The sequence below is a fragment of the Tupaia chinensis genome, unplaced genomic scaffold, assembly GCF_000334495.1.
Source record: "Tupaia chinensis unplaced genomic scaffold, TupChi_1.0 Scaffold000270_2, whole genome shotgun sequence".
Lineage (NCBI taxonomy): Eukaryota > Metazoa > Chordata > Mammalia > Scandentia > Tupaiidae > Tupaia > Tupaia belangeri.
The window spans coordinates 4,847,777-4,865,565 of record NW_006159751.1 but is presented as its reverse complement, the minus strand read 5'-3'; the positions used below and the strand labels follow the sequence as shown (position 1 = coordinate 4,865,565).

The window sequence follows — 17,789 nt, the reverse complement described above, 5'->3', positions numbered from 1 at the left end:
TGCTTCCCACCCAAGTGTTGCTTCTTCTTACGCCTTGACTTTGTTTCAGCGAGGGCCCCAAGGCTGTTGCAGCACCTCGACCTGATCGGTTGGTCAATCGCTTGAAGAACATCACCCTGGATGATGCCAGTGCTCCTCGCCTAATGGTTCTTCGTCAGCCAAGGGGACCAGATAACTCAATGGTATAAGCCTATACAAGTCTTGAGGGGAGGCCATCAGCAGACCTACATACTATTTGAGATCTATTTCCGTGTCAATGAGCTTAATGAACCTGAGCTTCAGTATTGCTTACAATTAGTTGAGACTCCCTACATGTTGATTCAGCCCCTAACATATGGCTGCTTACAGTAGGAAGGGTATTTCTTGCTTTTCCTGATAGTTTGAACATTTAGACCACAGGTGCAGAGGGCTTATTATATATATAGGTTTCCTCCTGTAGGAATGAATTGTTAGTAGTTAAGGTGATTTAAAACAGTGCTTTTGTGGTTCATTTTGTAATTGTAAGTGTCCTGTGATGTCATTCACCAACATCATTAACTTCAGTTTTCTTTTTTTACAGGGTTTTGGTGCAGAAAGAAAGATCCGTCAAGCTGGTGTCATTGACTAACCAATCTACAAAGCACATCATTAATCCACTATGATCAAGTTGGGGGGATTCTGGTGAAGGGTTCTGAATATCTCCCTCTTCATCCCTCCCAAAATCTGGAATACTTATTCTATTGAGCTATTACACCAGTTTTAACACCTTCCTCGTGTTATGTTTAAAAAATAAATAAATTTAAGAAAACCATTTTAAAATTATGCACAGTTGCAGCCTGGAAAACTTAAGGTGGCGCCTTCTAGTATCAATTTTAGGAGCTTTATTTGGTGCATTTAACGCAACTGGTAATTGCAAAATCCACTTCGCCTGTATAAGTGAAAAATATAGACTGTTACCTTGTTGGCCCTATGAAATTCTGCACTTGATATTTAGTGTATACTCTACCTTCATTACTTCTGGTAAGATGTTCTGCCTTAGCACTCAGTTGCATTCTTTTCCTTTTCTTTCCTGTTCATTATGCTTTAATTCTGAGGACCATATGAGGGTAGAATATATTACCTTATAAAAATTACAAAAAATTGTATAGGCAAACCATTTTCTTAAGTTGATGGCCAAATGTTTAAATGTTATTTTTTCATATCATTTATAATCTTGTCAAATCCACTTAAAAAGATTTGTTTAGATTTCAGTGAAAATTATTCCAGGGTAGTTTTTTTTTTTTTTTTTTTCCTGGGTTGGGGGGTAATAACTTTACTACAATTAGTATGTGTGGTGCAGAATTTCATGCAAATGAAGTGCAATAAGGTAAAGGTTGACAGTAGAGTTCAAAGAGAAACAGATACTTGAGTGAGACATTTAAATTATTATACATATACTTTGAAAAGGGCTTCTATTTAAAATTCATGTTGAAAATAAATAATAAAATAAAATAAAATTCATGTTGAGGCCCAAATAAAAGCTTAAGTAATTCGGGACCAGCAGTTAGCATAATGGCTATGTCACTGAGCTCCCATGTAGTCGACCGTGGTTCGAGTCCCAGACCCGGTGTCTTAAACTCATGCCGGGCGCTTGTGCGTGTGTGCCCAAGATCCCGAGAGGAAAATGGAGATTTAAAAAAAAAAAAGCTTAAGTAATTAACATAACATTGAATAGATACTTTCCTAAGTCTGCTGAAAAAAGGACAAAAATCTCCTATTTGTATATTTGCGAATAAAGTATTCCCTTGATGACTGAACTAAATACAGAAAAGAGGACCCCAGTGTGGTGGCTGAGGCTGCCTGAGCTCCTGGCCTAACCTAGACAGGCCAGGCACTCGTGGTGCTAGCTGACTCAGAGGCTAGGAAGGGAGATCATGAAGTGGTGAAACCCTGTCAAAGACACCTCCTCTCTGGTAAAATATTCATGCTAAAGTACAAGGACTGCATTATAGAAAGAAAAAGGGACAAATACTAAGTCTAAAACATGTTAGATTAAGGCTTAACTTATATTCAAAAAGAGTTGAGAGTGTTGCAAAAATTGATAATTTTTAAAAATAATTATTTTGTTTAATTTATTTTTTAATTTGACCAGAGAGGGACAGAGTAAGAATGAGAGAGAAAGAGAGAGAGAAAGCGAGAAAGAAAGCCACCGGGTCCAGGACTTGAACCATAGTTAGCCATGTGGGAGGCCAGCACTCTTAACCACCACACCACCTGTTGGCCCCAATAAGGTAATTTTATAAAAAGGATTTTGTATATGATAATTGGTTAAAATTTGAAGAAAGTATTATGAGTTTTCCTAAAAGTTGATTAAAGTGGAACAACAAGATGACATAATGATCACATCGCTGGACTCCCACAGAGTCAACCATGGTTTGAGTCCCGGACCTTGGGGGCTTAAAACTCATGCCAGGTGCTTGTGCATGCATGCCCAAAATCCTGAGGGGAGACTAGAGGAGGATTGTGGTGTGGCCTTACCTGTTAAGGGGGTGACTTCTCACTTTCTGTCTCTGTCTCTCTCTGTCTCTTTGGTGAGTGCATGAGCCCTACAGCAAAAATTCTCTCTAAAATAAAAGTTGATTAAAGTTATTTTCCCCCTGTATTAAAACAAGGTTTTTGAAGTATTGATTTATTCTCAGCAAAAAAAACGGTCATATTGCCGATATAAGGGTAGAATATATTACCTGATAGAAATTATAATAAATTGTATAGGCAAACCATTTTCTTAAGTTGATGGCCAAATGTTTAAATGTTACTTTTTCATATCATTTATAATCTCGTCACAGTCCACTTAACGGAGTTTGGTTAGATTTCAGTGAAAATTATCTTCCAGAGTAGTTTCCCCCTGCGGGCTGAGGGGTAATAACTTTACTACAACTAGTATGTGTGGTGCAGAATGTCAGGCAAATGAAGTGCCAGCAGTGTGACAATTTAAAAGCATTTAAACAAACAAAAAAAGGACGAATGCACAAAATTGCTGCTGCTTAGATCACTGCAGCTTCTAGGACCCAGTTTCTTTTACTGATTTAAAAACAAAACGGAAAAAAAATAAAAAAGTTGTGCCTGAAATGAATCTTGTTTTTTTTATAAGTAGCCGCCTGGTTCCTGTGTCCTGTAAAATACAGACACTTGACCCTTGGTGTAGCTTCTGTTCAACTTTATATCACGGGAACGGATTGGTCTGATTTCTTGGCTCTCATCTTAAATTGGCCATAGACAGGGTCCCTGGCCAGTGGACTGAATGCTTTGTCTAAGATGACAAGGGTCAGCTCAGGGGATGTGGGGGAGGGTGCTTTTATCTTCCCCGTTGTCGTTTGAGGTTTTGATCTCTGGGTTAAAAGGCCATTTATCTTTGTAAACACAAAACATTTTTGCTTTCTCCAGTTTTCTGTTAATGGCGAAAGAATGGAAGCGAATAAAGTTTTACTGATTTTTGAGACACTAGCACCTAGCGCTTTCATTATTAAAACGTCCCGTGTGGGAGGGGCGGGTCTGGGTGCGGCCTGCCGCGTGACTCCTACATCGGAGGCCCACGTGGCCGGGGCGGGGACTCAGGCGCCCTGGCGCCGACTGATTACGTAGCGGGCGGGGCCGGAAGTGCCGCTCCCTGGTGGGGGCTGTTCATGGCGGTTCCGGGGTCTCCAACATTTTTCCCGGTTGTAGTCCTAAATCCGTCCGAAGCGGAGGCAGCGGAGCTTGAGGTACAGCTCTAACCTGCGTAGCGTTTAGCTTGGGGCATTCAGGTTCATCGGTGAGGTGATGCCAGGAGCCGAGCGGAATCTACGAGCTGGAGACAAAGGCCATGGGCGGGGGTCCTTCGTTTTGGCCCTGCCTGAGAGAGCCTTGGGGCGGAAGAACGAGTGGGAAGGGGTCGCCATCAGGAGGCCGTCTTCCAGTCCCCCAGAGCTGAGAAGGTTCACGGGAAAAGTAGGAAGGAGGGATTCCTTTTACCTTAAGCTGAGGGCGGGGCCCAAGGACTACTGAAAAATAGACTGGCGTTGGGGGTAGCTGGAGGGATTTAATTTGGAAATCTAAGGCCCACACGAACCTCCAAGTGTTTTAATTCCGGAATCGCTTTCGGAACCAAGTGTAGGGTCACATGCGTGGAACTAATACATTTCAAACTCTGCTTTTGGGTGGTAATGATTATAGAAAGCTTTGAAGTACTGTAGATGTGGCTCCCCAACTAACCCCATTTGCTGCTTTCTCTCAGGTTCTTGCTGGTGTGAGATGACTGAGTACAAACTGGTGGTGGTTGGAGCAGGTGGTGTTGGGAAAAGCGCGCTGACGATCCAGCTAATCCAGAACCACTTTGTAGATGAATATGATCCCACCATAGAGGTGAGGCACAGTGGTAGCCTGCTTACCTGAGCCTAGCTCACTCATTGTCGTTTTACCCTTAACTCGTCTCCTTTATCTTTCATTTAAAGGAATAATAGAGAAAGTAATTTTGGGTACTGTATTCAGTAATGCAATAAGTAAAGCTTCCATATTTGTAAAGAAGCATTCATTCTTACCAGCTAATGAAGATTTTTTTTTTAATTCACCATTTTTAGCTGTTCTGTAATCTAGCAAACTCTGTGTTAAACACAGTCTCTTCATCTGTGACATTTTATTAAATACTAGAAAAACTGTAGAAGAATAATAGGAGAGGCCAGCAGATGGCTTAATGGTTATGTTGCTGGACTCCCCTTGTAGTCTACTGCGATTCCAGTCCCAGACCCAGCTTAAAACCCAAAATCTGAGAGAGGAAGGATTGCAGAGTGGCTATCCCCCTTCCCAGGGGGCTGATTTCTCACTTCCTGTCTCTGTCCATCTCTTCATTGCTTCTCAGCTAGTGGAAGCTGCTGAGACTGAATTAAAATATAATGAACTTGAGATTTTATTATGCTTAGGACTTCGATTTCTATTGGCTTATTTGGTTATGTGATATTGGGCAACTCACTTAATTTCTCATGAGTCTTATTTTCCTTATCCTGTTAAATTACCATAAATTTATCCTGCTTCTATCACATAGGGATATTGTGCACAATTAAATGTTTACATGTGAGTGGTAAAGCACTGCACAGTACGTACTTAATAATTCTAGTGCTATCATGGGAGTTCACATTACAGATGATCAGAATGGTTCGTAATTTTGGGGGCCAGCAGTGTCATGGGGAGTAAGGCACTGGACTCCCACATGGCTGACTGTGAGAGTCTCAGACCACAGGTCACACCAGGCACCTGTGTATGTTTGTGCCAAAATTCCAAGAGAAGAATGAAGGAGAAGGGGTTGCGGCATGGCCATCCTGGGGGATGATTTCTCACTCACTCAGTCTCCTCTTTGTAAAGTGCATGTACCCTATGATAAAATAACCTATAAAAATAAATGTGCCTAGTTGGTGGGTTTCTGGTTAATAAAGGTATCATTTAAAAAACTAAAAAGGTTTTATAATTTTCTTTTTTATTATTTTAAATAAGAGATTTTTGCTATAGGGTCTGTGCACTTGCCAGGAGAGCGACAGAAAGGGAGAAGTCATCCCCTTTGGGGGTATGGCCACACCACAGTCCCTTCTCCTTCTCCATTCTGCTCTCAGGATTTGGGGAACACATACACAATGTGCCTGGCATGAGTTTGAAGTCACCAGATCCAGGACTCAAACTGGTCAGCCATGTGGGAGTCCAGGATGTAACTACTACGCCATCTGCTGGTCTATGTAATTTTCAATTTAGAAATGTCTGACTCTGGAGATTTTTTTTTTTTTTTTTTTAATGAGAATTTTTTGCTGTAGGGCGAGTGCACTCGCCAGAAAGAGACAGAAAGCGAGAAATCACCCCCCAGGGGGGATGGCCATGCCTCAGTCTCTTCTCCTCCATTCTCCTCTTGGGATCTTGAGCATGCACACACACGCACCCGGCATGAGTTTAAGCCACTGGGTCTGGGACTCGAACCACAGTCGACTATGTGGGAGTCCAGTGACATAGCCATTACGCTAACTGCTGATCCCCTCTGGAGATTATTTTCATTCACACTGTGGCCTCCCTACCACCTGGCTACTAAGTGTTTAGATAATGCAAATTAATTCCAGTATGGCCACAAGGTTTTTTTTGTTTCGTTTTCCTTTTTCTTTTTTGGGAGTCCAGTGACATATAGGGCGCGTGTGCTCGCCAGAAAGAGAGAGAAACAGAGAGACAGAAAGCGAGAAATCACTCCCTAGGGGGAATGGCCATGCCGCAATCCCTTCTCCATTCTCCTCTCAGGATCTCGGGCACTCACGCACAGGCACCCGGCGTGAGTTTAAGCCACCGGGTCCGAGACTCGAACCATGGTCAACTATGTGGGAGTCCAGCGACATAGCCATTACGCCAACTGCTGGTCCCCACAAGGTTTTTTTTTTTTAAAGAGGTTCTTGCCATAGGGTACATAATGCTCACCTGAGAGAGACAGGGATAGTGAGAGGGAAAGTGGTCAATCACCACCCCCCACCCCCCCGGGGCAGATAGCCACATTGCAGTCTCTTCTCTTCCATTCTCTTCCTGGGATCTTAGACACGGATACACACACACACTGGTGTGATTTTCCCCTAGTCCAGGACACGAACTGCAGTCGGCCATGTAGGAATACAGCCATGGAACTGGTACGCCATCTGCTGGCCCCAGATGTAGTCACTATTAAAAATCCATTGCTGGGCCCAGCATGAAGCATAGCGGTTAAGGTACTGGACTCACACATGTTTGACTACAGTTCAAGTCCTGGAACTGGCAGCTTGAAAATCACACTGGGTGTGTGTATGTGTACCCAAAATTCCAGGAGCAGAATGGAGGAGAAGGGATTTGTATTGTGGTACAAATCCATTCCTCCTCGAGGATGATTTGTCACTTTCCCTCTCACGGTCTGTCTGTCTCAGGCAAGTGCATGTATCCCTATGGCAAAAAAGAAAACCCCCAAAAAAGCCATTGCTAATCCTTGGTGGAAATCAAGTAAAATAATGTAAATCTTATATCCACAGTTTTGTGCCCTTTTATATTTATATATGCTCATATAACTGCCACCAACGTAAGATTATAAAACATTTCTTGGGACCAGCAGATGGTATAACGCTTATGTCACTGGCCTCCCAGTAGTCGATCGTGATTCGAGTCCTAGAGTTGGCGGCTTAAAACTCATGTGGGGCATATGTGTGTGCATGCCTAAAATCCCAAGAAAAGAATGGAGAAGGAATTGCAGTGTGGCCATCCCCCCTGTGAGGTGATTTCTCATTTTCTATCTTTCTCTGTCTCTCCAGAGAGTACACATGCCATAGCAAAAATCTCTCTTTTAAAAAATAAAAAGAATATAAAACATTTATACAAGAGAGTTTCCCCAAGTGCAATGATGATGTTATTAAAATACGTAGACATTTTTGCCTTAAAGCCAAACTGGGAATTTTTTTTTTGTATGATCTATACATATCTGTCTTCCTGAGGAGTTACTAAACTATACTGTGTTTGGAACCTTTAGGAATTTAAGTCAGGAATATTTCCCAAAAGTAAAATCTGCTGCAATGAGGGATGGTATTATAATCTTCCTGAGACGAAAGGTATTCGAGGGGGCTGGCAGAGGGCATGATGGCTAGGGGCACTGGACTCTCACATAGCCGACGGCAGTTTGGGTCCCAGATCTGGCGGCTTTCTCTCTCTCTCTCTCTCTCTCTCTCTCTCTCTCTCATTCTCACTGTCCCTCTCTGGACAAATTAAACAGTAAATAAATAAAATTTAATAAAATAATTCTTTTTTAAAAAGTATTTGTTAAATTATATTTCATTATAAACACAAATGACTGTATCCGGAGCAGGTTAATTGGTGGAGGTGTATTTAGAATTTTGAAAGTAAATAACTCAGTCCAGTTCATAGCTTAGTAAAATATTTGTGAATGTAATGTCCTGAGTGCAGTAGAACTGTCATTTGAATTATGATTTCTTTTTCACATCTTTTCCAGGAACAGGATTATCACAATTTCTTCTCTGTGGGCATATAGGATGTAGGACTTCTTTTTTAGGATGATATTAAGTTTTTACTGTTCATGATTATGTGTTAATAGTTAGTGGGACCAACCAGTTAGTTAGAAATAGATTAGTTAGTAGCTTATTTAGCTCTTAGAATAATATTGCACTGAATAATTAGCTTACTTAACTTTTGCAATAATACTGCATTCCCTGTGATTTTTAATAAAAATTGAATCTCCCTCTCTTCCTGCCCTCCACCTTCCACTAGGATTCTTATCGAAAACAGGTGGTTATAGATGGTGAAACCTGTCTGTTGGACATACTGGATACAGCTGGACAAGAGGAGTACAGTGCCATGAGAGACCAATACATGAGGACAGGCGAAGGCTTCCTCTGTGTATTTGCTATCAATAATAGCAAGTCATTTGCAGATATTAATCTCTACAGGTACTTAGGAGTGTTATTTTTTATGGAAGGCTATCCGTAAGTGTGTTCTGAAGCTTTCTGGTGGAAAACTGCCATACTAAGGAAGATACAGCTTTTTAGTTATGAAAGGAGTTTATTTGACACTGAGAATATGTCACTACTAAAATAAAATACTGGAATATTTTATATACTGCCTCCCTACTGTGTGATAATACATAAATGAAGCTTGCTACTGAAATCAGTTCAGAACTAAAGGTATTGTAGAGAGAGGTCACAAAGGAATTTTCAGGGAGGACACCTGAAAAATATCTTCAGCAAGTAATAGAAAAGGTAGAAAAAACAAATGGGGAGTAGATGAGGTGGTCTTTCTCCACCGTAAAGTGTCAAAGCTGATTGGACCACAGAGAATTTTAGTACAACATTCTTATTTTATAGAATCAGAAATAGAGTTCAGTAGGTTGATTGTTATATTGCTAGAGTCAGCATTGTTAGCAGTAGAGCTGGGACCAAAACCTAGGGCTCCTTTTTCTGAGCACAGTGTTCTTCAGGTAGAATAATGTAATAATTAAGAATATAGATTCTGCCTGCACATTAAAAGTTGGTTCCATCATTTATTAGGTTCCTTAGTGACATTAGTGACCAAGTGCTCAGTAGCCACGTGTGACTAGTGGCTGTTGTGTTGGACAGTGCAGATGTAGACCATTCATACCATAGCATAACGTTCTGTTGGAAGTGTTAGTCAGGAGACTCTAGAGGAATGATTTCCAGTTGTGCAGTGTGGTATGCCTGACAGGTCAGTGAAGCGGGTGCTGTCAATTGGAAGTTCCACATCCTTCATCTCCCCTTTTTTAAAGTTTTTGTGGTTTTTGTGTCATATCTTGGACTTCTACCTATAATTTTGTTTAAAAAAAAATTTTGGACACCACCATCCATCATGGAAAATAGATACTGTCTTTCATCAAATACCATTACTCCCAAGTGAACTTTAGATTTAGAGGCAGTGACCTTTACTTTTTATTCTTCAGACTTTAATCTAGAGTAGGATTTTTCAGTTGCTGTTGAAATGCAGAGCCAAGGTCTTTGGTGAATCCAGGAGCCTTACTAGGGCATGTGTCAGGATAGAATAGCCATCAGCTTCCATGATGAAGTGAAGTGGTTCTTAAGGCTTCTTTGTGGCTGCTGCATCAAGTCTAAACAAGTCTCCTTTGGATACAAGGTCTCCATAAGTGGTAAGGGAAAAAAAATGAAAACTCAGAACTAGAAAGTAACAGATCTATATAAAATTTACTAGTTCCCTTTTGCCCAAGCTATTTACTCCTTTCTGAACGTTTGTTTTTCTTATGCTCTGATAACATTCTCCTTTTTTTAGGGAGCAGATTAAGCGAGTAAAAGACTCAGATGATGTACCTATGGTGCTTGTAGGAAATAAGTGTGATTTACCAACAAGAACAGTTGATACAAAACAAGCCCACGAACTGGCCAAGAGTTATGGGATTCCATTCATTGAAACTTCAGCCAAGACCAGACAGGTACAGTAGGACTTTCAGCCTTGTTATATTTGTTTAAGGTGGAGATGCTTGGGACCAGCTCTGTGGCTTGGTAGTTAAGGCAGCCAGATCCCATGTGTGAACTATATGGTTTGAATCCCGGGCTCAATGGCTTGGAAAATGCCGGCGAAAATAATTTTTGTATGCCAAAAATTCCAGTAAGATAGAGAAATGGAGGAGAAGGGATTGTGGCATGGCCTCTCTCTAGCAAGCACAAGCACTTTCTAGCAAATTAAAAACAAAAAGGCAAAGAAGTTTGATTGATTGACTTTGATACTGATATGGTCCTCATTCTTCATTATGACTCTTAAATAATATTCTAGATTTTTTTTTTCCTTTGGTTTAAATCCTTTATAAAGTGTGACATTACTCCTATTTTAATAGACACAATATTGCTAGTAAACAAAACCCTTGATGGGGACCAGCAGTTAGCATAATGGCTATGTCGCTTGACTCCCACATAGTTGACCGCGGTTCAAGTCCTGGACCTGGTGGCTTAAACTCGCGCCGGGTGCGTGTGCGTGCGTGCCCAAGATCCCAAGAGGAGAATAGAGGAGAAGGGATTGCGGCGTGGCCATCCCCCCGGGGGGGTGATTTCTTGCTTTCTGTCTTTCTGTCTCTGGCGAACGCACACGCCCTATAGCAGAAAACTCTTAAAAAAAACCCTTGATGAAAAATATCTATAAACATTAGTCCTGTCTTTATTAATACCAGCCACTGAAAGGAATCTGGTAATTTTATTTTGTATGTCCTACATTACTCTTTGCCCTTAGCTTTGACTTTTTTCCCCCCCAAAATGTGCCATTTGCATATCAGTCTGTTCATATGATTAATAGGAATACTAAACGTAGCATCCTCTTTCTAAATCATCCTGTTTTGTCAGCTCTTAACTTAGTAATTGTGATTTTAAATTCACATAAGTACAAATGAGAGAGGAGAGCTTAGCAGTTGGATTTGTGTCGGTTGAGCTGTCTTTATCATCTTGATCATTCCTTTCCTCCCTCTGCCATAGGGTGTGGAAGATGCCTTTTACACACTGGTAAGAGAAATTCGCCAGTACCGAATGAAAAAACTCAACAGCAGTGATGATGGGACTCAAGGTTGTATGGGGTTGCCATGTGTGGTAATGTAATAAGGTGAGTTTATGGCTTCTTCACATAATTTTAAATCTTACTATTTAGCATCAGGCAATTCAAATGCATGCTAGTGGTTTTTGTCTTTATGTTACTATTGATATTTAACTGAGAGTTCCCATGTACTTATAGTTATAAAACACTTCTTTATGAAAGCATTTTCTGAAAGTACTGTTAAACTATTTTAAAAACAATTGTATATACATCCTTATAATATTAGAAATTAGAAGATACTGGAGCCAGCAGATGGCATAGTGGTTGTTACGTTGCTGGACTTCCCACATGGCCAACCATGGTTTAAGTCCTGGATCTAGTGGCTTGAAAATTACATTGGGTATGTGTCCGTGCATGCTCAAGATCTCTGGAGGAGAATACAGATGGGATTGTGGTGTGGTCATCCCCTCTGGGGAGTGAGTTCTCACTTTCCCTCTCACTGTCTCTGATCTTAATCCAGCAAGCACATGCACCCTTTGACAAAAAACTCAAAGAAAAAAAAAAAAAAGAAAGAAATTGGAAGACATTATTTATGAAGTTCACGTATACCATATACTTGACACTGAACAAACATTTGTAGAATCACTACATTGAAAATAAATGATGATAGTATGTGTTCTTTTCTTGTAGATACAAAGTTCTGTCATCAGAAAAGAGCCACTTTCAAGGTAGACCAGTTTGGAAATGTATTAACACTTACTCTGATTTTTTAAAACTTTTCTTATACTTCCCATGTGCCACTTATACAAATTCCATCTTTATTTCAGCTGCACTGACACCCTGGTCCTGACTTCCTGGAGGAGAAGTATTCCTGTTGCTATCTTCAGTCTCACAGAGAAGCTTCTGCTACTTCCCCAACTCTCAGTAGATAGTACAGTATTCTCTATTTGAGAAGTTTGCAGAATAACTACCTCCTCGCTCGGTTGTCTGACCAGAGAAATGCACCTCTTAGTACTCCCCAGTATTTTTCCACTCTTGGTTCTTCCCAGTACATAGAAACACGCCTCTGCCACCCCAGGTTTTTCATCTGAAAAGTAATTCATGCTCTGAAACAGAGAACCAAACTGTAGACATGAAGTTCTGTTAAAAACAGTGTCTTGAGCTCTAAAGTAGTAACTGCTGGTGATTTTTTTTTTTTTTTTTAAACTATTGAACTTGGAACTATATTAGTTTTTGGAGAAATGTCATAAATTACTGTTTTGCTGAGAATATAGTTAATATTGCTGTTTGGTTTGTTTGTAATGTTACCGGCCTATGGTCTATAAATTGGCATCTGCTCTGAATTCATAAATACTAAAGTGAATACTGACTTTTGAGTCGATCCTAGTCTTCTCAACTTTTCCTGTAATTAAATCCAATTTTCACAACAAAGTGCCTTTTTTCTAGAAGTGGTTTGTAGACTTTCTTTACATATTCTTTAGTGGAATAGATGTCTCAAAAAAACATTATACATGAAAATGAATGTCTTGAGATAGTGTATGATTTATCTACTTTGAGGGAAGAACATACCTATATGATAGCAGATGCCATCTCATCCATGTATGACGTTGGTTTTCCAGAAGTCTATTTTGGGGATCTCCCAGAGAAAGTTGAAACTGGAAACAATTATGAGTAATTCCACTTAATTTTTACCTAATCTCCACTTTTTTGTTTTTGGTAGGTTACTACCTATAAAATACATGCAATGTGTTTCTTCTAGATTACTGATAATCTAATAATGTTCAATGAACTTCCATTACTATTCAAATTTGGCTCGTATCAGAAAGTTCTACATTTGCAGGTGTTTAAATGTTATAAAGCTTTGGTTGCTGTATTATTTAATAGCTGTGATCAGCAGTGTTCAAACCTCAATGTAGTATATTAACAGACAAATTACATTTTCACTGCATATTATGGTATCTTAATGATGTATGTGATTATCCTCAATCTGCTTCTCAACCCACTCTGCCCATCCCCCACAGTAATAGGGGCTTTATTAATTATTTCATTTGAGTAAAGCATGGTGCTAATAGATTAGGATCACAGTTCTAAAACTTGAATGAGCCAGTTGGCATCATGGAAGTAGAAATTCTGCCACATTTGCTCATTGCACCAGTAGGTTTGCTGGATGCCTGCAGTTAGCCCTGCAAGGAAAGAAGAGGTCCGTTAGCACAAATTCTTTACCTGACTAGAAAATCTTGGTAACCTTGGGTCACTGAGAAGTCTTTATGAATAAAGTTTTCAATGTGGAAACTCTAAGCTGTTTTTTTTTGTTGTTGTTGTTTTTTTTTTTTAACTTGAGATTAGGATGTCTTGGATCAAAAGTTTTTTTTTTTATTTTTATTCATAATAATTATTTGAAGGTTTTACGACAATGTTAAGTTAGTCTGTGTATACCACATAACAAAAGCTGATGAGTTTGTTCAAAACAAGTAGTAGCCATTAGATGGAAATTGCTGTTTGAGACAGGAATGGAAAATGTAACTGATAAGAGGATTTGGAGGCTTGGCATCTCCATTTACAAATAATACCCTGGTAATGCTAATGAAAAATAGAGTTGAGTTTCTTTTTGATAATAGACCAATTCTAAAATGACCACTTTCTGTTCTGGTCTTCTAATATCTAAATACTTACTGAGCTCTTTTATCTTTTAATATGAATTTTCATTTATTAAACTCCATATTACCTTGAATGAATTCAGAAGAAGAGGAAAAAGTATGCACTGTGCCAAGTGTAATAAACCGAGTCGTCCTCCTTTGTGCCAATTGTGCATGCTTTGCTGATACTACCATCATCTATAAATGGAAACTCTCTGCTTCTTTGTTTTGCTCCTTTTGGAGCTCCCTGTAGTTTCCCTGAGACGAGACCGGGATTTGTCATCTCAGTCCTGCTCTTTTTTCTTTTTTTTTTTTTTTTTTAAGTGTCTATGTAACTGGCAGTGTAACTCTTTTTCTAAAAATGTCTATTAAATTTAATGTCAAATTAGAAAGATTCTCCCCCATCTTGGGCTCTTGTGCCCATCACCCTGATAGATGTGTACTTTACAGTTTTCTCAAGTATATTCTAAGCACAGAAGTATCTCAGTGGGGCCCCAATTTAAACTCAAAAATGTCTTTTTAATAGTTTCTGAAGTTACACTTAGGTATGAATTTTGGCGCAGTAGTGCTACAACCTTATAGATAAAAGCTGAATAACATCAGTTTGTGTGGTATGAAAGGTGGTTTTTAGAATCTGTTTGTGATTGCTGAAAATAATTCTAATTTACCTCAAAATATGAAAATCTCTTTCCCCAAGTTAAGTGCCTGACCAGCTGTCATAAATTATATACCCCTTTCTGTGTTTTTTTTTTTAAGGTTACACATTCAAGAGTGTAAAAGTTAGGATGTTCTGTGTAAAGGCTAGCATGCCTAATCTGTAAATCTGTTAAATGCTGTTTGCTCCAGCAGGTTACTGTAGAATATTTCTTGGTAATATCCTATCATACTTATTGCAGTTTTTACATTAGCAGTGTAATAAGTAAAATTAATCTCAGTTTTATTTTAGCAAGCCCCATGTTTAGTTTTTCATCATCCTTTAAACTGCTGTGAATTTTTTGTCATGACTTGAAAGCAAAGATAGACAAGACACTTTAAAGAAGTATTTTCCCCATTCCAGAATTTGTGAGCTTCTTCTTATTTTGTTTCGTTATTTTCAGTCATGAACTCTTAAGCTGGCAGCTACAACCAAGAACCAAAAAATGGTGCATTCTACTTCTTGTATTTCATCTCTGCTAAGAAATTATAAGGATACTTAACTAGGGCAAATATTTTATTTGAATGGACAGAAGACTATAATTCTTGTACATTATTTGTCATCTTTGCTGTTTCTTTAAGCAATCTAATATGCCACAAAATTATTTTAAGGTATTTGTTTTGGTAAGAATTGGTAAAAAGTATGCTCATTATCAGAGTAACTGTAGATGTATTTCACAATAAAACTGGTGATTTTTAAAAGCATGAATACTGATTTGAGAAACAATTGTATAAACTACTTGGAGGGGAGAAGGGTGTCCATGGAAATTGTATGACTTTTATATCTCTGTGCCATCAAATGTAGTAATAAATACCAATTGTGCAGTTCTGCTGTTTAAACGGGAACTATTGGCCTCCTTGGCCCTAAATGAAAGGGCTGGTATTATAAGTTGATTATTTTACTAATTTTTAAAAATTTGGTTGATGAATGTTTTTCTTTTAAATAATGTTTTAAGAAAATAAAAACTGGAAGTTCTTGACTTAGTTGTCATTTTTTTCCCACTGAAGTGCCTTTATAGAAAGCTGGTACTCAGATTTGGGGGTGTGACATTTAGGCAGTGTTGGGAGATCTGAGTTCTTTATCATACCTCAGTGTAATATGTCTAGGAGCCTACTTTATTACTTTAGGATTGACTCATACTGTTTATCAGTCTTGTAATATGAAGCAACTAAAACTACCATTGGAAAGCATTTGTTCTATTTTTACATTGTTGCACAATCTAAAAATCTTGGTATAATTCTAAGAGCATTGGTATAGGAGCCAGAGAACTTGATTTCTAACTATAATTTCACTACACTGGCCTACAGTTTGTGTTTGCAATATAGGAGAGTTGAATAGGGATCTCTTGGATTTCTCAACCCTAAGTAAGGAGATGAAGTTATAAAAGAATGATTTTTAGACCTAGGTTTTTCCACCACCACTGGAATACTGTGATTATAGGAATCTTGGTTTATTCTGCAGAAAACCAAAGACTTAGTACTTTTTCTTTTTCCTTAAAAAGGAGGAGAATTGTTATTAATACTTAACTAAACTATAAGCACACATGTGCTGGTGATCCAGGCCTAGGTAGAGTTGGAGATAGATCATGATGTCAAGACCCTATGGGGGTTGCTGTCTGTCTTCTCTTGCTCATGGGAGAAATTAACTTTTTTCTCATTGTTAGAAAAATATTTGACTGGGGCCAGCAAGTGGCACCGTGGTTAAAGCATTGGACTTCCACATGATTGGCCACAGTTCAAGTCCTAGACGTGGCAACTTGATTCTCATTTTCTCTCTCTGTCTTTGCCTCTCTGGTGAGCACATGAGTCTTGTTGCAAACTAAAAATAATACTAAGATTAAATAAGTCTATGAAACTATTTGACAGAATTATGCTTGAAAGGAAGAAATTTTAAGTGACAAAATATTTCTCCAGATAGGACTTAAAATGAATATAAATGTTTTCAATGTAAAATGTTCATGAGAAAGAAACAGAATTATGGACTTTATCTCTTAGTAAGATAGATTTTCCCATAAACTTAGGCCTCATATCACATATTTTGTTCTGCTCATACTTCACCCTCCAATAACAGAAAAGAGGATTTTTTCTTCTAATAAGTAAATGTACTACAATAAATGTAAAGTGCTTGAATCATCATGAAACCATCAAACCCCACCTCACTGTCCCAGTTTGTGGAAAACTTGTCTTCTACAGAACTGTTACCGGTGCCAAAAATGATGGAGACCACTGTTACACTGCATTAGTTTTTTATTGCCATTTTTAATTGACACAGTAATTGTACCTAATTATGGAGTACTCTGTGATTTTTCAATACATGAGTACAATGGGTAATGGTCAAATCAGGATAATTAGCTTATGCATCACTTCAAACATTATATTGGGAACACTCAAAATTCTGCCTATTTGGTCCTACCCACTCTTCTCAAGCTCTTATTAACCACTGTTGTATGTTCTCCTTGTATGAGGACTTTTTCATTTCCATGTATAATAAGTGAGAACATGCAGTATATCTCTGTGCCTGGGTTATATCACTTCACATAATGTCTTCCAGGCTCATTCACATTGCCTCAAAAGATTTCATTCTTTTTTTAGACTGAATATTATTCCTTTGTATATGTATATCATATTTTCTTTATCCATTCATTCTTTAAATTTTTATTATTACTATTTTTAGTTTTGCTGCAGGGTCTCTCACTGGAGAGAGGCAAGAGGGGGGAAGTGAAAGTGCCTTCCACTTGGGATGATGTGTTGTAATTCCTTATCCTTTATTTTCCTCTTGGGATTTTTAAGCACACACATACATGTGCCCAGCACGTTTTTCAAACCGCCAGGTCCAGGGCTCAAGTCATGTAGTTGGTCATGTGGAATCCAGCTGCCTTAACCACCATGCTATTGACTGGCCCCTTGTGTATTTATTTATTTTTATTGCCAGGTCCAGGACTCGAACCATGTAGTCAGTCATGGGCAATCTAGCTTGCTATTGGATGACCCCTTGTTTATTTTATTGCCAGAGGGTACATGTGCTTACCAGGGAGAAAGAAACCTTACCCCCACCCCCCATGGAGCATGATCATGCCACAATCCTTTTTACTTCATTTCTCCTTCCTGTCTGGATTTGGGTCATGTAAACACATATGCCCAACACTTTTTTTTCAGAGCCTCGAGGGCCAGGATTTGAATTGCAGTCAGCCATGTGGTATCTAGCTCCTAGTGCACTGTGCTTAAAATCACTGCACTTTGGGGCCAGCCCCATCATTTCATGTATTGATGGACATTTAGGTTGATTTCCTAGTTTGGTGGTTGTGAATAGAACTGCAATAAACATGGGAGAGGAGATACTTTTTTGATATACTGATTCCCTTCCTTTGTATGTGTACCTAGTAGTGGGGTCACTGGATCTTTTTTTTTTTTTTTTTTTTTTTTTGAGGGTTTTTT

At 38.9% G+C, this 17,789-nt stretch overlaps 2 protein-coding genes across 4 annotated transcripts in view; both read left to right on the top strand.

Annotated features, from left to right (window-relative positions):
* Positions 1-1,063, top strand: part of CSDE1 (cold shock domain containing E1) — a 43,383-nt gene extending 42,320 nt beyond the window's left edge. For all 3 annotated transcript variants that reach the window (XM_014588248.2, XM_014588247.2, XM_014588250.2), the window contains 2 exons: positions 50-182; positions 560-1,063. In XM_014588248.2, the coding sequence (XP_014443734.1) occupies positions 50-182; positions 560-607 (181 nt within the window). In that variant the 3' untranslated portion in view covers positions 608-1,063. The remainder of the gene's footprint in view (positions 1-49; positions 183-559) is intronic.
* A 2,526-nt stretch (positions 1,064-3,589) lies between these two features.
* Positions 3,590-15,334, top strand: NRAS (NRAS proto-oncogene, GTPase). The gene is made up of 7 exons (XM_006149641.3): positions 3,590-3,719; positions 4,232-4,359; positions 8,254-8,432; positions 9,781-9,940; positions 10,971-11,094; positions 11,716-11,753; positions 11,853-15,334. Exons 2-5 carry the CDS (start codon positions 4,249-4,251, stop codon positions 11,088-11,090), a joined length of 570 nt encoding a protein of 189 aa, XP_006149703.1. The 5' UTR covers positions 3,590-3,719; positions 4,232-4,248; the 3' UTR covers positions 11,091-11,094; positions 11,716-11,753; positions 11,853-15,334.
* Positions 15,335-17,789: the final 2,455 nt, after the last annotated feature.

What these genes read in the sequence shown, in the direction of transcription:
- NRAS (XM_006149641.3), top strand. Translation starts at nt 4,249, where the DNA reads ATGACTGAGTACAAACTGGTGGTGGTTGGAGCAGGTGGTGTTGGGAAA. An exon ending in AATATGATCCCACCATAGAG is followed by an intron (nt 4,360 to 8,253) that starts GTGAGGCACAGT and finishes ACCTTCCACTAG; the next exon opens with GATTCTTATCGAAAACAGGT. An exon ending in GCAGATATTAATCTCTACAG is followed by an intron (nt 8,433 to 9,780) that starts GTACTTAGGAGT and finishes TCCTTTTTTTAG; the next exon opens with GGAGCAGATTAAGCGAGTAA.